The 12620-nt window shown below is 58.1% G+C and overlaps 1 protein-coding gene across 31 annotated transcripts in view; it reads left to right on the top strand.

Moving 5' to 3' along the window:
• The window catches only part of PCBP3 (poly(rC) binding protein 3), a 286502-nt gene that overhangs the window by 252195 nt on the left and 21687 nt on the right, over positions 1 to 12620 (top strand). For all 31 annotated transcript variants that reach the window (XM_070071744.2, XM_089330446.1, XM_070071737.2 and 28 more), the window contains 5 exons: positions 2034 to 2057; positions 4910 to 4942; positions 5328 to 5444; positions 9091 to 9222; positions 9979 to 10107. In XM_070071744.2, coding sequence (XP_069927845.1) covers positions 2034 to 2057; positions 4910 to 4942; positions 5328 to 5444; positions 9091 to 9222; positions 9979 to 10107 — 435 coding nt within the window. The remainder of the gene's footprint in view (positions 1 to 2033; positions 2058 to 4909; positions 4943 to 5327; positions 5445 to 9090; positions 9223 to 9978; positions 10108 to 12620) is intronic.

Genomic DNA, 12620 nt, shown 5'->3' with positions numbered 1-12620 from the left:
GTTAGGCCTTTCCTTGCATGCCATGGTTGTACCTGTAAGTGTCCAGCCAATACTGCATACACACTGGCCTCCTGGCCCTCAGCTATGTCATCCCCTACTGCTCCCAGCAGCAAGGTGCTCCATGCATAGCCACACAGAGCGTGCCCTTGTCACCTCCCTTGGTCCCCGTGATCTGAAATAATCCCTGCTAGACTGAATTTTGAGCACTTCTGCCCAGTGTGTCTGTAGTGTGTCCTCACCTTGGCTATCTGAGGCCCCCTAACCTTTGGCAGGGATGTCACAGTAATCTTCCTATTGGTGGCCCAGGTGGTGCTGGGTGATCACTGGGTGGGTCTAAGGGACATTCTGTGTGCCACCAGACTCTCAAGATGTTCATCCACTTGTTCATTCACATCTTGTTGGGTCCCGGGTTTGTTGTTTTTCTCACTGGACTCACCTTTCAGTTCCCTAACTGTCCCAATCCATCTTGGCACTTTCCTGCCGATTCGGCAGATGATGGCCGAGTCCTTGTGGCAAGCCCCCACCATTCTTATGGCATCATCTGGCTTTCTGGCAATCTTGTCCCTCCCTGCACAGGTCCTCGACTCAACCCTGACCCTTTAGTGGACAGTGGTTCTGGAAGCCAGGGTCAGAGCCCCTGCGACATCTGTGCTGCAGAGCTGGAGTTACACACGTTTCTGTGATACACACCACAGTGTATGTCTCTATGGTTGTCTGTCTAGAGAGCCCTGTGAGTTCCAGCCCAACAGCACAGGGTCACCAGTTCCTCCTGCCCCGTGCTGGTGCCCTGAGAAGCTGCATGTAGCCTTCCTTGGGGGAGGCTGGTAGAGGCTTGCGCTCCAGTGCCTGCCGCTTCCAGAAGGCACACTCTCCTGCCCTCCTGCAGGAGGGACATCCGTCTCTGGGATGGAGAGAAAACGGCCTGCCTCTCTGCTCCCCACTGTGGGTACCATGCAGCATCTGTGTGCCGCCCGTGGGCTCCTAAGGTCAGCTCAGGGTCCCCATCTGCAGCGGCAATGGGAGCCGCAGCTGCCAGCGGCTGTCCCTGGGGGTAAAGATGTGTCTGGTCACAGCAGGCTCACACCTTCCACAGTCCCTGCTGCACGGGACCCACTGTGGCCTCCACTAGAAACCTAGTCACTTAGTAAGGACTTTATTGTAATAAAGAAAGCAAATTGGGGCTGGCGTCGCGGCTCACTAGGCTAATCCTCCGCCTAGCGGCGCCGGCACACCGGGTTCTAGTCCCAGTCGGGGTGCCGGATTCTGTCCCAGTTGCCCCTCTTCCAGGCCAGCTCTCTGCTGTGGCCAGGGAGTGCAGTGGAGGATGGCCCAGGTGCTTGGGCCCTGCACTCACATGGGAGACCAGGAGAAGCACCTGGCTCCTGCCATCAGATCCGCGCGGTGCACCGGCCGTGGCGGCCAGTGGAGGGTGAACCAACGGCAAAGGAAGACCTTTCTCTCTGTCTCTCTCACTGTCCACTCTGCCTGTCAAAAAATAAAAAAATAAAAATAAAAATAATAAAGAAAGCAAGTTGGATTTGGAAAGGGATCACTCTCTGTGGCAAGAAGCCAGGCCACCCTGCCTTGTGCGGTGGGTGGAGTAGGCAGGAAGGTGTGACCCCCAGCCTGCTGAGTGTGCCCACACCGTGCGGGCTTGACTGACACCTGTGGCAATGTATTTCAGTGTCACATAGCAGTAGCAGTGCTAAATTTTCTGTAAGTCAAAAATCTGGGGGAGATTTTACTTTTCATCTGTTTCTTGCAGTGTTTCCCTGAGGCCTTAAATGTCTATGGGATGCCTTCTGAGTTGTTCATCTAGGAAGCGGGTAGCCATTCTCCCCTTGCTGGGAGCCTGTGACAGTCAGCCCCGCGCAGGCCTGGGTGATACAGGTGCACAGGGAACTTCTGGGCTTGGCCTCTTACCGACAGCCTGATGGGGCTCTCTCCTCTAACTGCCGGGAAGGTCGGCTGGATTCTGCAGGGTTTGTCCTCCTTCTGCTCTGTGACACAGTCTCTCTGTGATTTTCCTACAGGAAGTTGGAAGCATCATTGGCAAGGTAATTACTGAATGAACTCTGCTTCTCTTGGGGCCTCTCCAAGGGGTCAGTGAGGACGGCAGCTGTCCTGGTACTGGGCGCACTCAACACTGTGCTGGGTGAAGTTGGGGTCTCCCAGGGGGCACCATGGTTGCACGGTCTTGTGGGCGTTTCCTCCCTGCTTTAAACTGCACCTTCTGAAGCCGGTCCCAGCTCTGTGGGAACTTGCTGAGGGACATGCTCCCTCGACCCCACCTTGGCAAGGCCCCAGTGACCTTGGCAGCCATGCTGCCCACTTCTTGGAAGCAGGCCCTCCTCCCAGACTGTGACCTGGTTGGCACTCTCCCCTGACCCTGGGACCTGAGCAGTCTGCAGTGAGGGACCCCTGTATCTTCCAGTCTAGAATAGAAGATGCATTCTCACGGGGAAAGTCAGGGCCGCTTTGGAAGCCGCTGCCCCTGGGGAGGAAGGGCTGTGAGCCAGCAGCCGCCTCCCTGACTTGGTTGCATTGTATCCGTCTCTGGAGGTCCCTGGTGTCCTTCCCTCCATCCTCCACACCTGGGGTCCTCCAGGGGCTCATTGCCCTAGCTGTTTCTCAGGAGAACTTCTGAGGGGATATCTCAGGGAGTAACCTCCATACGGGATATAGGGACCATGGAGATACCTCCAGGCCCACAGACCCCTTCTACCCGCCCTGGCCAGCTTCACCACAGTGGGAATCTACTCAGCTTCCCCGGCTCCCACAAGGTTGTGCTGAGAACAGAGCCTGCTGGCCTAGTTAGTAACAGTGCAGCTGGGGCAGGACTGCCTGTGTGCCTGAGACAGACGGCTCCCCGTGGGTACACTGCACTGGTTAGTACACGGTGCAGCTGGGGCAGGACTGCCTGTGTGCCTGAGACAGACGGCTCCCCGTGGGTACACTGCACTAGTTAGTACACGGTGCAGCTGGGGCAGGACTGTCTGTGCACCTGAGACAGACGGCTCCCCGTGGGTACACTGCACTAGTTAGTACACGGTGCAGCTGGGGCAGGACTGTCTGTGCGCCTGAGACAGACGGCTCCCCGTGGGTACACTGCTCTAGTTAGTACACGGTACAGCTGGGGCAGGACTGTCTGTGTGCCTGAGACAGACGGCTCCCCGTGGGTACACTGCTCTAGTTAGTACACGGTGCAGCTGGGGCAGGACTGTCTGTGTGCCTGAGACAGACGGCTCCCCGTGGGTACACTGCACTGGTTAGTACACGGTACAGCTGGGGCAGGACTGTCTGTGTGCCTGAGACAGACGGCTCCCCGTGGGTACACTGCACTGGTTAGTACACGGTGCAGCTGGGGCAGGACTGTCTGTGTGCCTGAGACAGACGGCTCCCCGTGGGTATACTGCACTAGTTAGTACACAGTGCAGCTGGGGCAGGACTGTCTGTGCACCTGAGACAGACGGCTCCCCGTGGGTACACTGCACTAGTTAGTACACGGTACAGCTGGGGCAGGACTGTCTGTGTGCCTGAGACAGACGGCTCCCCGTGGGTACACTGCACTGGTTAGTACACGGTGCAGCTGGGGCAGGACTGTCTGTGTGCCTGAGACAGACGGCTCCCCGTGGGTACACTGCACTGGTTAGTACACGGTGCAGCTGGGGCAGGACTGTCTGTGCGCCTGAGACAGACGGCTCCCCGTGGGTACACTGCTCTAGTTAGTGCACGGTGCAGCTGGGGCAGGACTGTCTGTGCACCTGAAACAGACGGCTCCCCGTGGGTACACTGCACTAGTTAGTACACGGTACAGCTGGGGCAGGACTGTCTGTGCGCCTGAGACAGACGGCTCCCCGTGGGTACACTGCACTAGTTAGTACACGGTGCAGCTGGGGCAGGACTGTCTGTGCACCTGAGACAGACGGCTCCCCGTGGGTATACTGCACTAGTTAGTACACGGTGCAGCTGGGGCAGGACTGCCTGTGTGCCTGAGACAGACGGCTCCCCGTGGGTACACTGCTCTAGTTAGTACACGGTGCAGCTGGGGCAGGACTGCCTGTGCCCCTGAGACAGACGGCTCCCCGTGGGTACACTGCACTAGTTAGTACACGGTACAGCTGGGGCAGGACTGTCTGTGTACCTGAGACAGACGGCTCCCCGTGGGTACACTGCTCTAGTTAGTACACGGTGCAGCTGGGGCAGGACTGCCTGTGTGCCTGAGACAGACGGCTCCCCGTGGGTACACTGCTCTAGTTAGTACACGGTGCAGCTGGGGCAGGACTGCCTGTGTGCCTGAGACAGACGGCTCCCCGTGGGTACACTGCACTAGTTAGTACACGGTGCAGCTGGGGCAGGACTGTCTGTGTGCCTGAGACAGACGGCTCCCCGTGGGTACACTGCACTAGTTAGTACACGGTGCAGCTGGGGCAGGACTGTCTGTGCACCTGAGACAGACGGCTCCCCGTGGGTACACTGCACTGGTTAGTGCACGGTGCAGCTGGGGCAGGACTGTCTGTGCACCTGAGACAGACGGCTCCCCGTGGGTACACTGCACTAGTTAGTACACGGTGCAGCTGGGGCAGGACTGCCTGTGTACCTGAGACAGACGGCTCCCCGTGGGTACACTGCACTAGTTAGTACACGGTGCAGCTGGGGCAGGACTGTCTGTGCACCTGAGACAGACGGCTCCCCGTGGGTATACTGCACTAGTTAGTACACGGTGCAGCTGGGGCAGGACTGTCTGTGTGCCTGAGACAGATGGCTCCCCGTTGGCCACACTACGCTGGCTGCTGTCTCTTGGGCGCGGTCCTCAGGGACAGCTCCCAGTACCTCAGGGCTGTGCCAAGCTCTGTGCCATCCTCAGTGGAGTTGCAAGTGGTGCCTTTTTGTTTCATCTTTATTCCAGAAAGGAGAGACTGTGAAGAAGATGCGTGAAGAGGTGAGTATGCGCTCTGGGTGATGCTCTGTACCGGCTGGGGCAGAATGCTGAGGCTGGAGGGTCTCTGATGGCTCTGTCCATGCCCTCGGGGGTCTGCTGGGGTCCTGTCCCTGCATGCAGGGATGGGGTCTCTGCCCAGGGCTCAAGTGTAAGGAAGGCAAGCTCAGGGCCTGTCCCCTCTGACAGACAGCACACTGGGCAGGGGCTTCCCAAGGGGTCGCTTGGGTTCCTTTTGCTTGTAAAAGTTCACAATAAAAGGGGTTGCTCATCAACTTCACTGTTCAGGGGTGAGGTTGCCAGTCAGGGCCAAGAGCCTGTTTGCATCAGTTGTTGCTGGTGCTGGCCCAGCGGTTGTAATCCGGGTTTGTTCTGCTCCCTCCCCCAGAGTGGTGCAAGGATCAACATTTCAGAAGGAAACTGCCCAGAGAGAATCGTGACCATCACAGGCCCAACAGACGCCATCTTCAAGGCCTTTGCAATGATTGCATACAAGTTTGAGGAGGTAGGGTGTGCCTGCTCAGAACTCCAGCCTGGTAGTGAGTGGGCCTGGTCTCAGCTGGCTCCCCAGTCCCTCTTACCCTGTGTCTAGACCAGCCCACCCAGGATGCCTTGCTTGGCCACAGGCCTCCCTTTTAGCTCCTCTGCCTCCCAGGGACTCGGCCCCACTGTGTTCTGCCTGGGGAGAGGCCAGCATCTCCCCCTCCTCCTTCTAAAGCCAGCCACTTCCAGCACGAGCATGTTGGAGAGGCTGCTTCATTCACGTCTCCTCAGACCCTGCCCCTAAGCACTGAGTTTACAGCAGCACCCCTTACCTCCTCCCCAGGGCACACTGCTGCCACTGACCCTTGGGCTTTCCCCATACCTCCAGCGACCAGCTAGCCCTGCACATGGCCATTGAAGAAGCTCTGGCTGGCCTGACCCTGGTCCTCCACACACCCCCCCATATGCCCCCACAGCAGCTGACCTGGACACAGGGACAGCCCAGCCCACTCAGGATGCCTTGCTTGGCCACAGGCCCTCCCTCTTAGCCCCTCTGCCTCCCAGGGACTCGGCCCCACTGTGTTCTGCCTAGGGAGAGGCCAGCATCTCCCTCTGGGTTGTGTGTGGCTTGGTTTAGTTACAGAGGAATAAAGCTGCAGACACAGACGTGTGCGTTTGCATGCTGCTGTGAGCGTGTGTGTGGGTGTGTTTCACTTTTCTGTGCTGTGTCAGTGAGTTGAATCTCAGTGTTTTTATGTATTTCCAATTTTTTGAAATTGCTGAAAGTTACTTAGAAATGTATTTAGTGGCTTCATTCAAAGAAGGTGATCAAGCTGGGAAATTAATTTTTTTCTGCCAGAAATGAGCAGCAAGCATTAGTGAAGTTGCCTTTGTGGGACTACACGAGGACCTTCTTCCCAAGGGAGCACAGAGCTTAGCTGGGCTCAGCCACTGTCACGGGCAGGGAGGGAGGGGAGTTACAGAGTGGCAAAGGGTGATTCCAGGGTGCTGTGGCATGGGGAGGCCCTGTTCACTGCACCTGAGGCCCTGTGTGGCTGGGTGAGGAACATCAGGCCTCCTCTGCTTGGTCCTAAGTCAGCAGGGGGCAGCCATCAGGGAAGCTGCTGTCACTCACCAAGTCCTGGCTCTTCTGAGCTGAGGCGGCAGAGGTTGGGATCTAGCGTCCTGTGCGGTGGCTGCAGGGGCTGTGGCCTGGTGTTCTTTCATAATCTATGGCGTGGCTGTTGTCCATATATTACGTTTCTCAGCTTCCTCTTTTAGGCTGTCTCTCAGCTGTAGGAAATGGCCAGTTCAGGAAAGGTGACTCTCCAGCGACAGTAGCTGTGTGGGTGCCCTGAGACTCTGGATAAAGCAGAGCAGAGCAGCTCCATGACCGCTGGGACGAAACAGAAGCTAGCACTCGCTGTGCGGCTCCAACTGCCCAGCCCAGGCCAAGAGGGCAAACCCACGGGCTGTGAGTCTCCACCTTGGAGAGCCAGGTAGCTTTTTCTCTCCAGCAGTGGGCACCCTATCCTGTGGACCTGGGACAGCAGGGAACGCCAGCAAAGGCACAGCCGGCCACTGCTCCTGCCAGCGGGTGTAGGCAGCTCTGTCTTCACCCAAGGCAGGGTGGAGCCGCTAGTCTTCTGCCAGTCACTTCTGGTTGTGTGATCCCACCAGTGTGACCTTGGGCTGGTGGTTTTTCTGAACAGTGGAGCAGCAGTTCCTCCAGGAGAACACCTCAGTCAAGGGCAACCTGCTTCAGAACTTGAGTCAGCACTTCCAGCAGAGGCAAATGTGAAGAGTTCTCTGTGCAGAGAGCTCTCACGTACTGTTCTTAAGTGCATAAGGCCTTAGTCTGAGGTGAGCAGGACCAGCTGTCCTGGTGCCCGGAGAAGTAGCTTATGCTAGAAGCACGTGAAGACCTGGAAAAGAGCTGCTGCTCGTGGTGTGGAGCTGGGCACTCGTCAGTCACGCTTTCAACACAGCCATGGATATAAAGAAGGCCGGCGCCCACTTTCACTGGGAGCTCTGTGGAGCTCGAGTGGACATTGGTTTGAAGAGAGCCACAGACCCCAGGCTTACGCCCTACCCAGTGCTCCTCCAACGACAGGCACACAAGTCGCCCTCCCAGCAGAAGGGATGAAAAGGGACACCTTGATTCACCAACAAGGCCAGAAATGCAGGGACCCATGCCACAGCCCAGGCCCTGTGGAATCAACAGCCGAGGAGCCAGTCCAGACCCAGAGCTGGTTCTCTGTCCTCACTGCAGGAGCCTCCCTCATGAAGGCTGGGACCTGGGCAAGGGGCAGGGCAGGGGTGTGGCGATGAACAAGGCCACTTGTGCTGGGTGCTGGGAATGCATGCAAGGGGGTCGCCAGCATCTTCTGCACACAGCAGACTCGTTATAAAATGGCTTCATGCTGAACACGGCCTGTCTCTGTCTGCTCAGGTGGAGGCCAAGGCATGGGGAGCTCAGGGTAGCGTGTTGGAGCCAGGCTGCCTCCTAGGTGATGGATGTGGGGCATCTCTGGCCTCCTGGGACTTGGTTCTGAGCTGGAAGTGGACACAGACACCAGGGGAGCTGGCATCCTAAGCCAAGTCCTGGCCCTTCTAGGCCAAGGGCAGCAGAGGCTGGGGCGTCTGGTTGCCAAGCTGTGGGTCAGTGCTCCCCCTTGGGGGTTCTTCCTCCCACCCAGTTCTCCTCTGCCTCTTCCTCCATCTGCTCCTCCTGAATGCACTGTTTTGGGAATGGTCTGAGGCGCTGTTTCCCCTAGGCTTGACTTGTTTTGGAAAAGGAGAGACACAGCTGTTGGTGGAGAGTGAGCTGAGTCACCATGGCGCCCACAGAGCTGCAGCAGCTGAGCTCAGGGAGGGCTGGCCGCCGCCACTCACTCGCAGAGCCCGGATCTCCTCACGTCTCTGCTGAGCACTGCAGCGAGCTCTGGGCCTCTTCAGGGCCCGGGCTTCCTCACAGCCCTGACCCCTTCCCCCCATGCTGCAGCCATCGCAGGTACCACCTGCCCCAGGAGTCACCGGCCTCAGCCTGGAGTCCAGTTGTATCCCAAGCAGCAGAACATGAAGCAGATGAATTGCCTGCCCAAACAGCCATGTGCAGACCCAGCACTTACCTCACCTCCCACCGCCCTCGTGGCTCTGAGTTAGTGACACATCTCCCTTGCCAGACCGACACTGAGATCATAGCCCACGGTCACCCCACAGTCTCCCCTACACTCTGCCTTGGACACAGCCCCACTGGTCTCCTGCCCCAACACATCCCCTGCTCCAGCATCCACTTGTCCCCTGTGTCCATCTGCCCACACCCGTCCCGCCCTTCCAGGTCTCCATGACAAGTGTCAGACCAGAGTTCTATGTCCCCTGGCCCGTGTCATAGTCCAAATCTGTAGCCCAGTGACCTCCCACCTTGCATGTGTGCTGTGCACAGTGATGTGTGTGGACACCCATGTGGCCATCCAGCCATCCCTCTGTCCTCCTGGGCCTGGCCTAGCCAGAAGTGTCTGTGACTGGCCTGGCTGCCCACCATGTCCCTCCTCTGTTCTCAGAGGGCTTTCAGGCCCTTGGCTGGAGAAGCACAGCAGCTGCTTCCTGCTGCCCTCTGGTCTGGTCACACTGGGGTGTGGTCAACACTTGTCTGTCTTCCTCCCCAGGACATCATTAGCTCCATGAGCAACAGCCCTGCCACCAGCAAGCCACCGGTGACGCTGAGGCTGGTGGTCCCGGCCAGCCAGTGTGGGTCCCTGATCGGCAAAGGCGGCTCCAAGATCAAGGAGATCAGGGAGGTAACAGGACCTTGCCCTGCCCAGGAGGGAGGGGCCAGTTGCGGGCAGCCAGAGCAGGCCAGGTCATTTCCACAAGCACTGTGGGCATTGCAGGCTCCAGTGCCAGTCCCTGTGGGCCCTGGCAGCACAACGCTTGTGACAGGGACAACGAGTCAGTCATGGGGCAGAGATCCACCTTCAGAGGCCACGTTTAGAGGCCAACATGTGGGCCTTGTTGGTGGAGGGAGACACGGGGTTCCTTGAGACAAGCCAGCTGTGGTAGCCAGTCTTGTGGCTTGAGTCCAGTCACATGGAGTGTGCAGGAAGTGTAGACTTGATATCTGCACGCTCACTCTGTTTCCAGGAAGCCTCTGATTCCTCCCCACAGAGGGAACCTCTCTTTCCCTCTGACCAGCTCTGTGGAGGAGGTGAGAGTCCCTGTACTGGACTGATTCCATGTCCCTGAGAATGCCCCCCCAGGTTAAATGCCCCATCCAGTGTCACTCATGGGCCAGGACAACTCCTGCACTTGCACCTGCTGAGGGTACACCAGTGTTCTTGGAGGGAGAAGGTAGGGTCCTGCGAGGGGAGGTGATGGGGTGATGTGGTGACACAGAGGCTGGTAGGAGGGGAGGCAGGACTCTCGTGGCAGCTGGACCTGTTACGCTGCATTGCTACCAGAGGGTTCTCCAAGGTGCAGACTACCTTGGACAAGCCCCATTGCCGTTCATTGCTTCTGTGGTCTGTCATTCCCTATCCAATGTCCAGTCTCTCCAGTCCACAGGTGCCCAAGTCCAGGTGGCTGGGGACATGCTGCCCAACTCCACGGAGCGGGCAGTGACCATCTCGGGGACGCCAGATGCCATCATCCAGTGTGTCAAGCAGATCTGTGTGGTCATGCTGGAGGTACCGTCTGCACCCCGTGTCCGGCCTGCTCTGCCTGTGGCTACCCAGCGAATCCACAAGGGCTTGGGCACCTCAGTTATTCTGAGGAGCCACACAGCCAGGGTTGGGTCAGGCTGGGTGGGCAGGCACCAAGGACAGGTTGGGGCATATGCTACCGCAGTGGAGGCACTGTCTACTCAGCCTGTGGGGGAGAATGTAGAGGGAGGAGTGAGCCACCCCCTACACCCTGGGGGTTGCATGGGAAGTATTAATCCCAGGGAGAAGGGTTTTCAGGAAAGAGTTGGGATGCCCACGTGGAAAAAGATCTGCTCGCCGGCCAGGGCTTCCTGGGGAAGAGGGCCACCTGCTGGCTGTAGGAGGGCAGAGGCTGGAGGTCCCTGCGCTCAAGGACAGAATGAGGGAAAGACAGGAAAGACCCTCATTGAGGAGTGGAGAAAAGTGGACGGAGGGGTTCTGAGAGAGATGCTACGAAGGCACAGCTGAGCCAGCCAAAACCTCTTGAAATTTGGGGGGGAAGAGCCGGCGCCACGTCTCACTAGGCTAATCCTCCGCCTTGCGGCGCCGGCACACCGGGTTCTAGTCCCGGTCGGGGCGCCGGATTCTGTCCTGGTTGCCCCTCTTCCAGGCCAGCTCTCTGCTGTGGCCAGGGAGTGCAGTGGAGCATGGCCCAAGTACTTGGGCCCTGCACCCCATGGGAGACCAGGAGAAGCACCTGGCTCCTGCCATCGGATCAGCGCAGTGCACCGACCGCAACGCGCCGGCCGCAGCGGCCATTGGAGGGTGAACCAACAGCAAAGGAAGACCTTTCTCTCTTTCTCTCTCTCTCACTGTCCACTCTGCCTGTCAAAAAAAAAAAAAATTGGGGGGGGGACATCCCTAAAATTTGAATTTAAATCAGTCCCCAGATGCAGTGTCTGGTGGTCACTCGACTCTGGGAGCTCAGGGTGCCAGGCGCGCAGCTCGCCTCCCAGCCCCTCCCACAGGGCTGCAACCTCTTCAAGAAGTTGGAGGTTTCTGTTTCCCTGAAGTATGATATTTTATGGAATCAAAATGTTTTTTAAAATTTCTCCTTCTGAAATTTTTCCCACACACTGGTCAAGTTGACCACGTTGTACTAGTTAAAGTTCTCTGCTCAGTGTTCCAGTCACTGGGACGCTAGAGGCCACTGGCCCAAGGCTCATGAGAATGACCCAACCAGCTCGGCAGCATGGACACAAGCTGGCCAGGGGCTCCTCATTCAGGCCCACACCCTGAGGATGTGAGGACAGCCATGCTGTGTCTCGTGGCAGCAGAGGATACAGCTCTATGGTGGACACAACCTCCCGTGTCCATGATCAAGAGTGAGGCCCAGCTCCTCAGACAGCTATGGGGTCTTGGCAGAGCCTGTAATGGCATTGCCCAGCTGGAGTCCCTGATCAGACATGACAGCCCCTCAGAAGCAGGTTGGGGGAGCCGTGGAGCATCAGCACCCAAGGCCTCCTCAGTAGTGTGATGTTTAGTGACCAGTGAAAGTGCCCGCTGTGGGCCTGGCTGTGATGCCCAGTCTTGCTCGTATCACACAGCTCACAGGCTGGAGGGGAGGAGGTGTCATCACATGCAGACACAGACAGACTGAAGGGTCCGGGCAAGACACTGTCAAATAAAAGATGCTCTACAGGCCGGCGCCGCGGCTCACTAGGCTAATCCTCCGCCTGCGGTGCCGGCACACCGGGTTCTAGTCCCGGTTGGGGTGCCGGATTCTGTCCCGGTTGCCCCTCTTCCAGGCCAGCTCTCTGCTGTGGCCAGGGAGTGCAGTGGAGGATGGCCCAGGTGCTTGGGCCCTGCACCCCATGGGAGACCAGGAAAAGCACCTGGCTCCTGGCTCCTGCCATCGGATCAGCGCGGTGCGCCGGCCGCGGCGGCCATTGGAGGGTGAACCAACGGCAAAGGAAGACCTTTCTCTCTGTCTCTCTCTCTTACTGTCCACTCTGCCTGTCAAAAAAAAAAAAAAGAAAAAAAAAAGATGCTCTACAGACCCTCTTCGCTGACCATGGAGCATGGGGCTTAGTTATGGGATATGCTTCGTGCCTTTAAAATTAAAGAAGAGCTGCCCCATGAGGCAGACAAGTCTGGTGGGGCCTGAGAACACAGGTGTTGCTACCAGTGGCTGCAAGTAGCCGCCACTCCGTGGGGGAGCCAGTGGGCCCAGTGCCCAGAGCATCCCTCTCTTTCAGGGGATGTTGGGGAAGAACTGGGCTTGGAAACCAGTTGGTAGTAGCTGGGAGCCATGGAGGGCTGGTGGGTGGGCACTGGCCTCAGTGTGGGTGGAGGGTGCCACAGGAGGGGCCTGTGGAGCTGGGTGAAGGGAGCGCAGCGGCTGTGGCAAAGGGGGCCGGCTGCGTCCCCTCAGTCACTGCCCGCACAGCAGTCCTGATCCTGGCTGTGAGAGGCTCCCTGGGGATGCCTGAGCAATGCTGACACCGCAGCCAGAATCAAATCCGGCTTTCCCCACGACCCTGCCTTGTCACGGGAGA

The sequence above is a fragment of the Oryctolagus cuniculus genome, chromosome 4, assembly GCF_051225735.1.
Source record: "Oryctolagus cuniculus isolate XC-2025 breed Fujian yellow rabbit chromosome 4, ASM5122573v1, whole genome shotgun sequence".
Lineage (NCBI taxonomy): Eukaryota > Metazoa > Chordata > Mammalia > Lagomorpha > Leporidae > Oryctolagus > Oryctolagus cuniculus.
The sequence above is the reverse complement of the archived record's forward strand: the minus strand, read 5'-3'. Positions and strand labels throughout refer to the sequence as shown.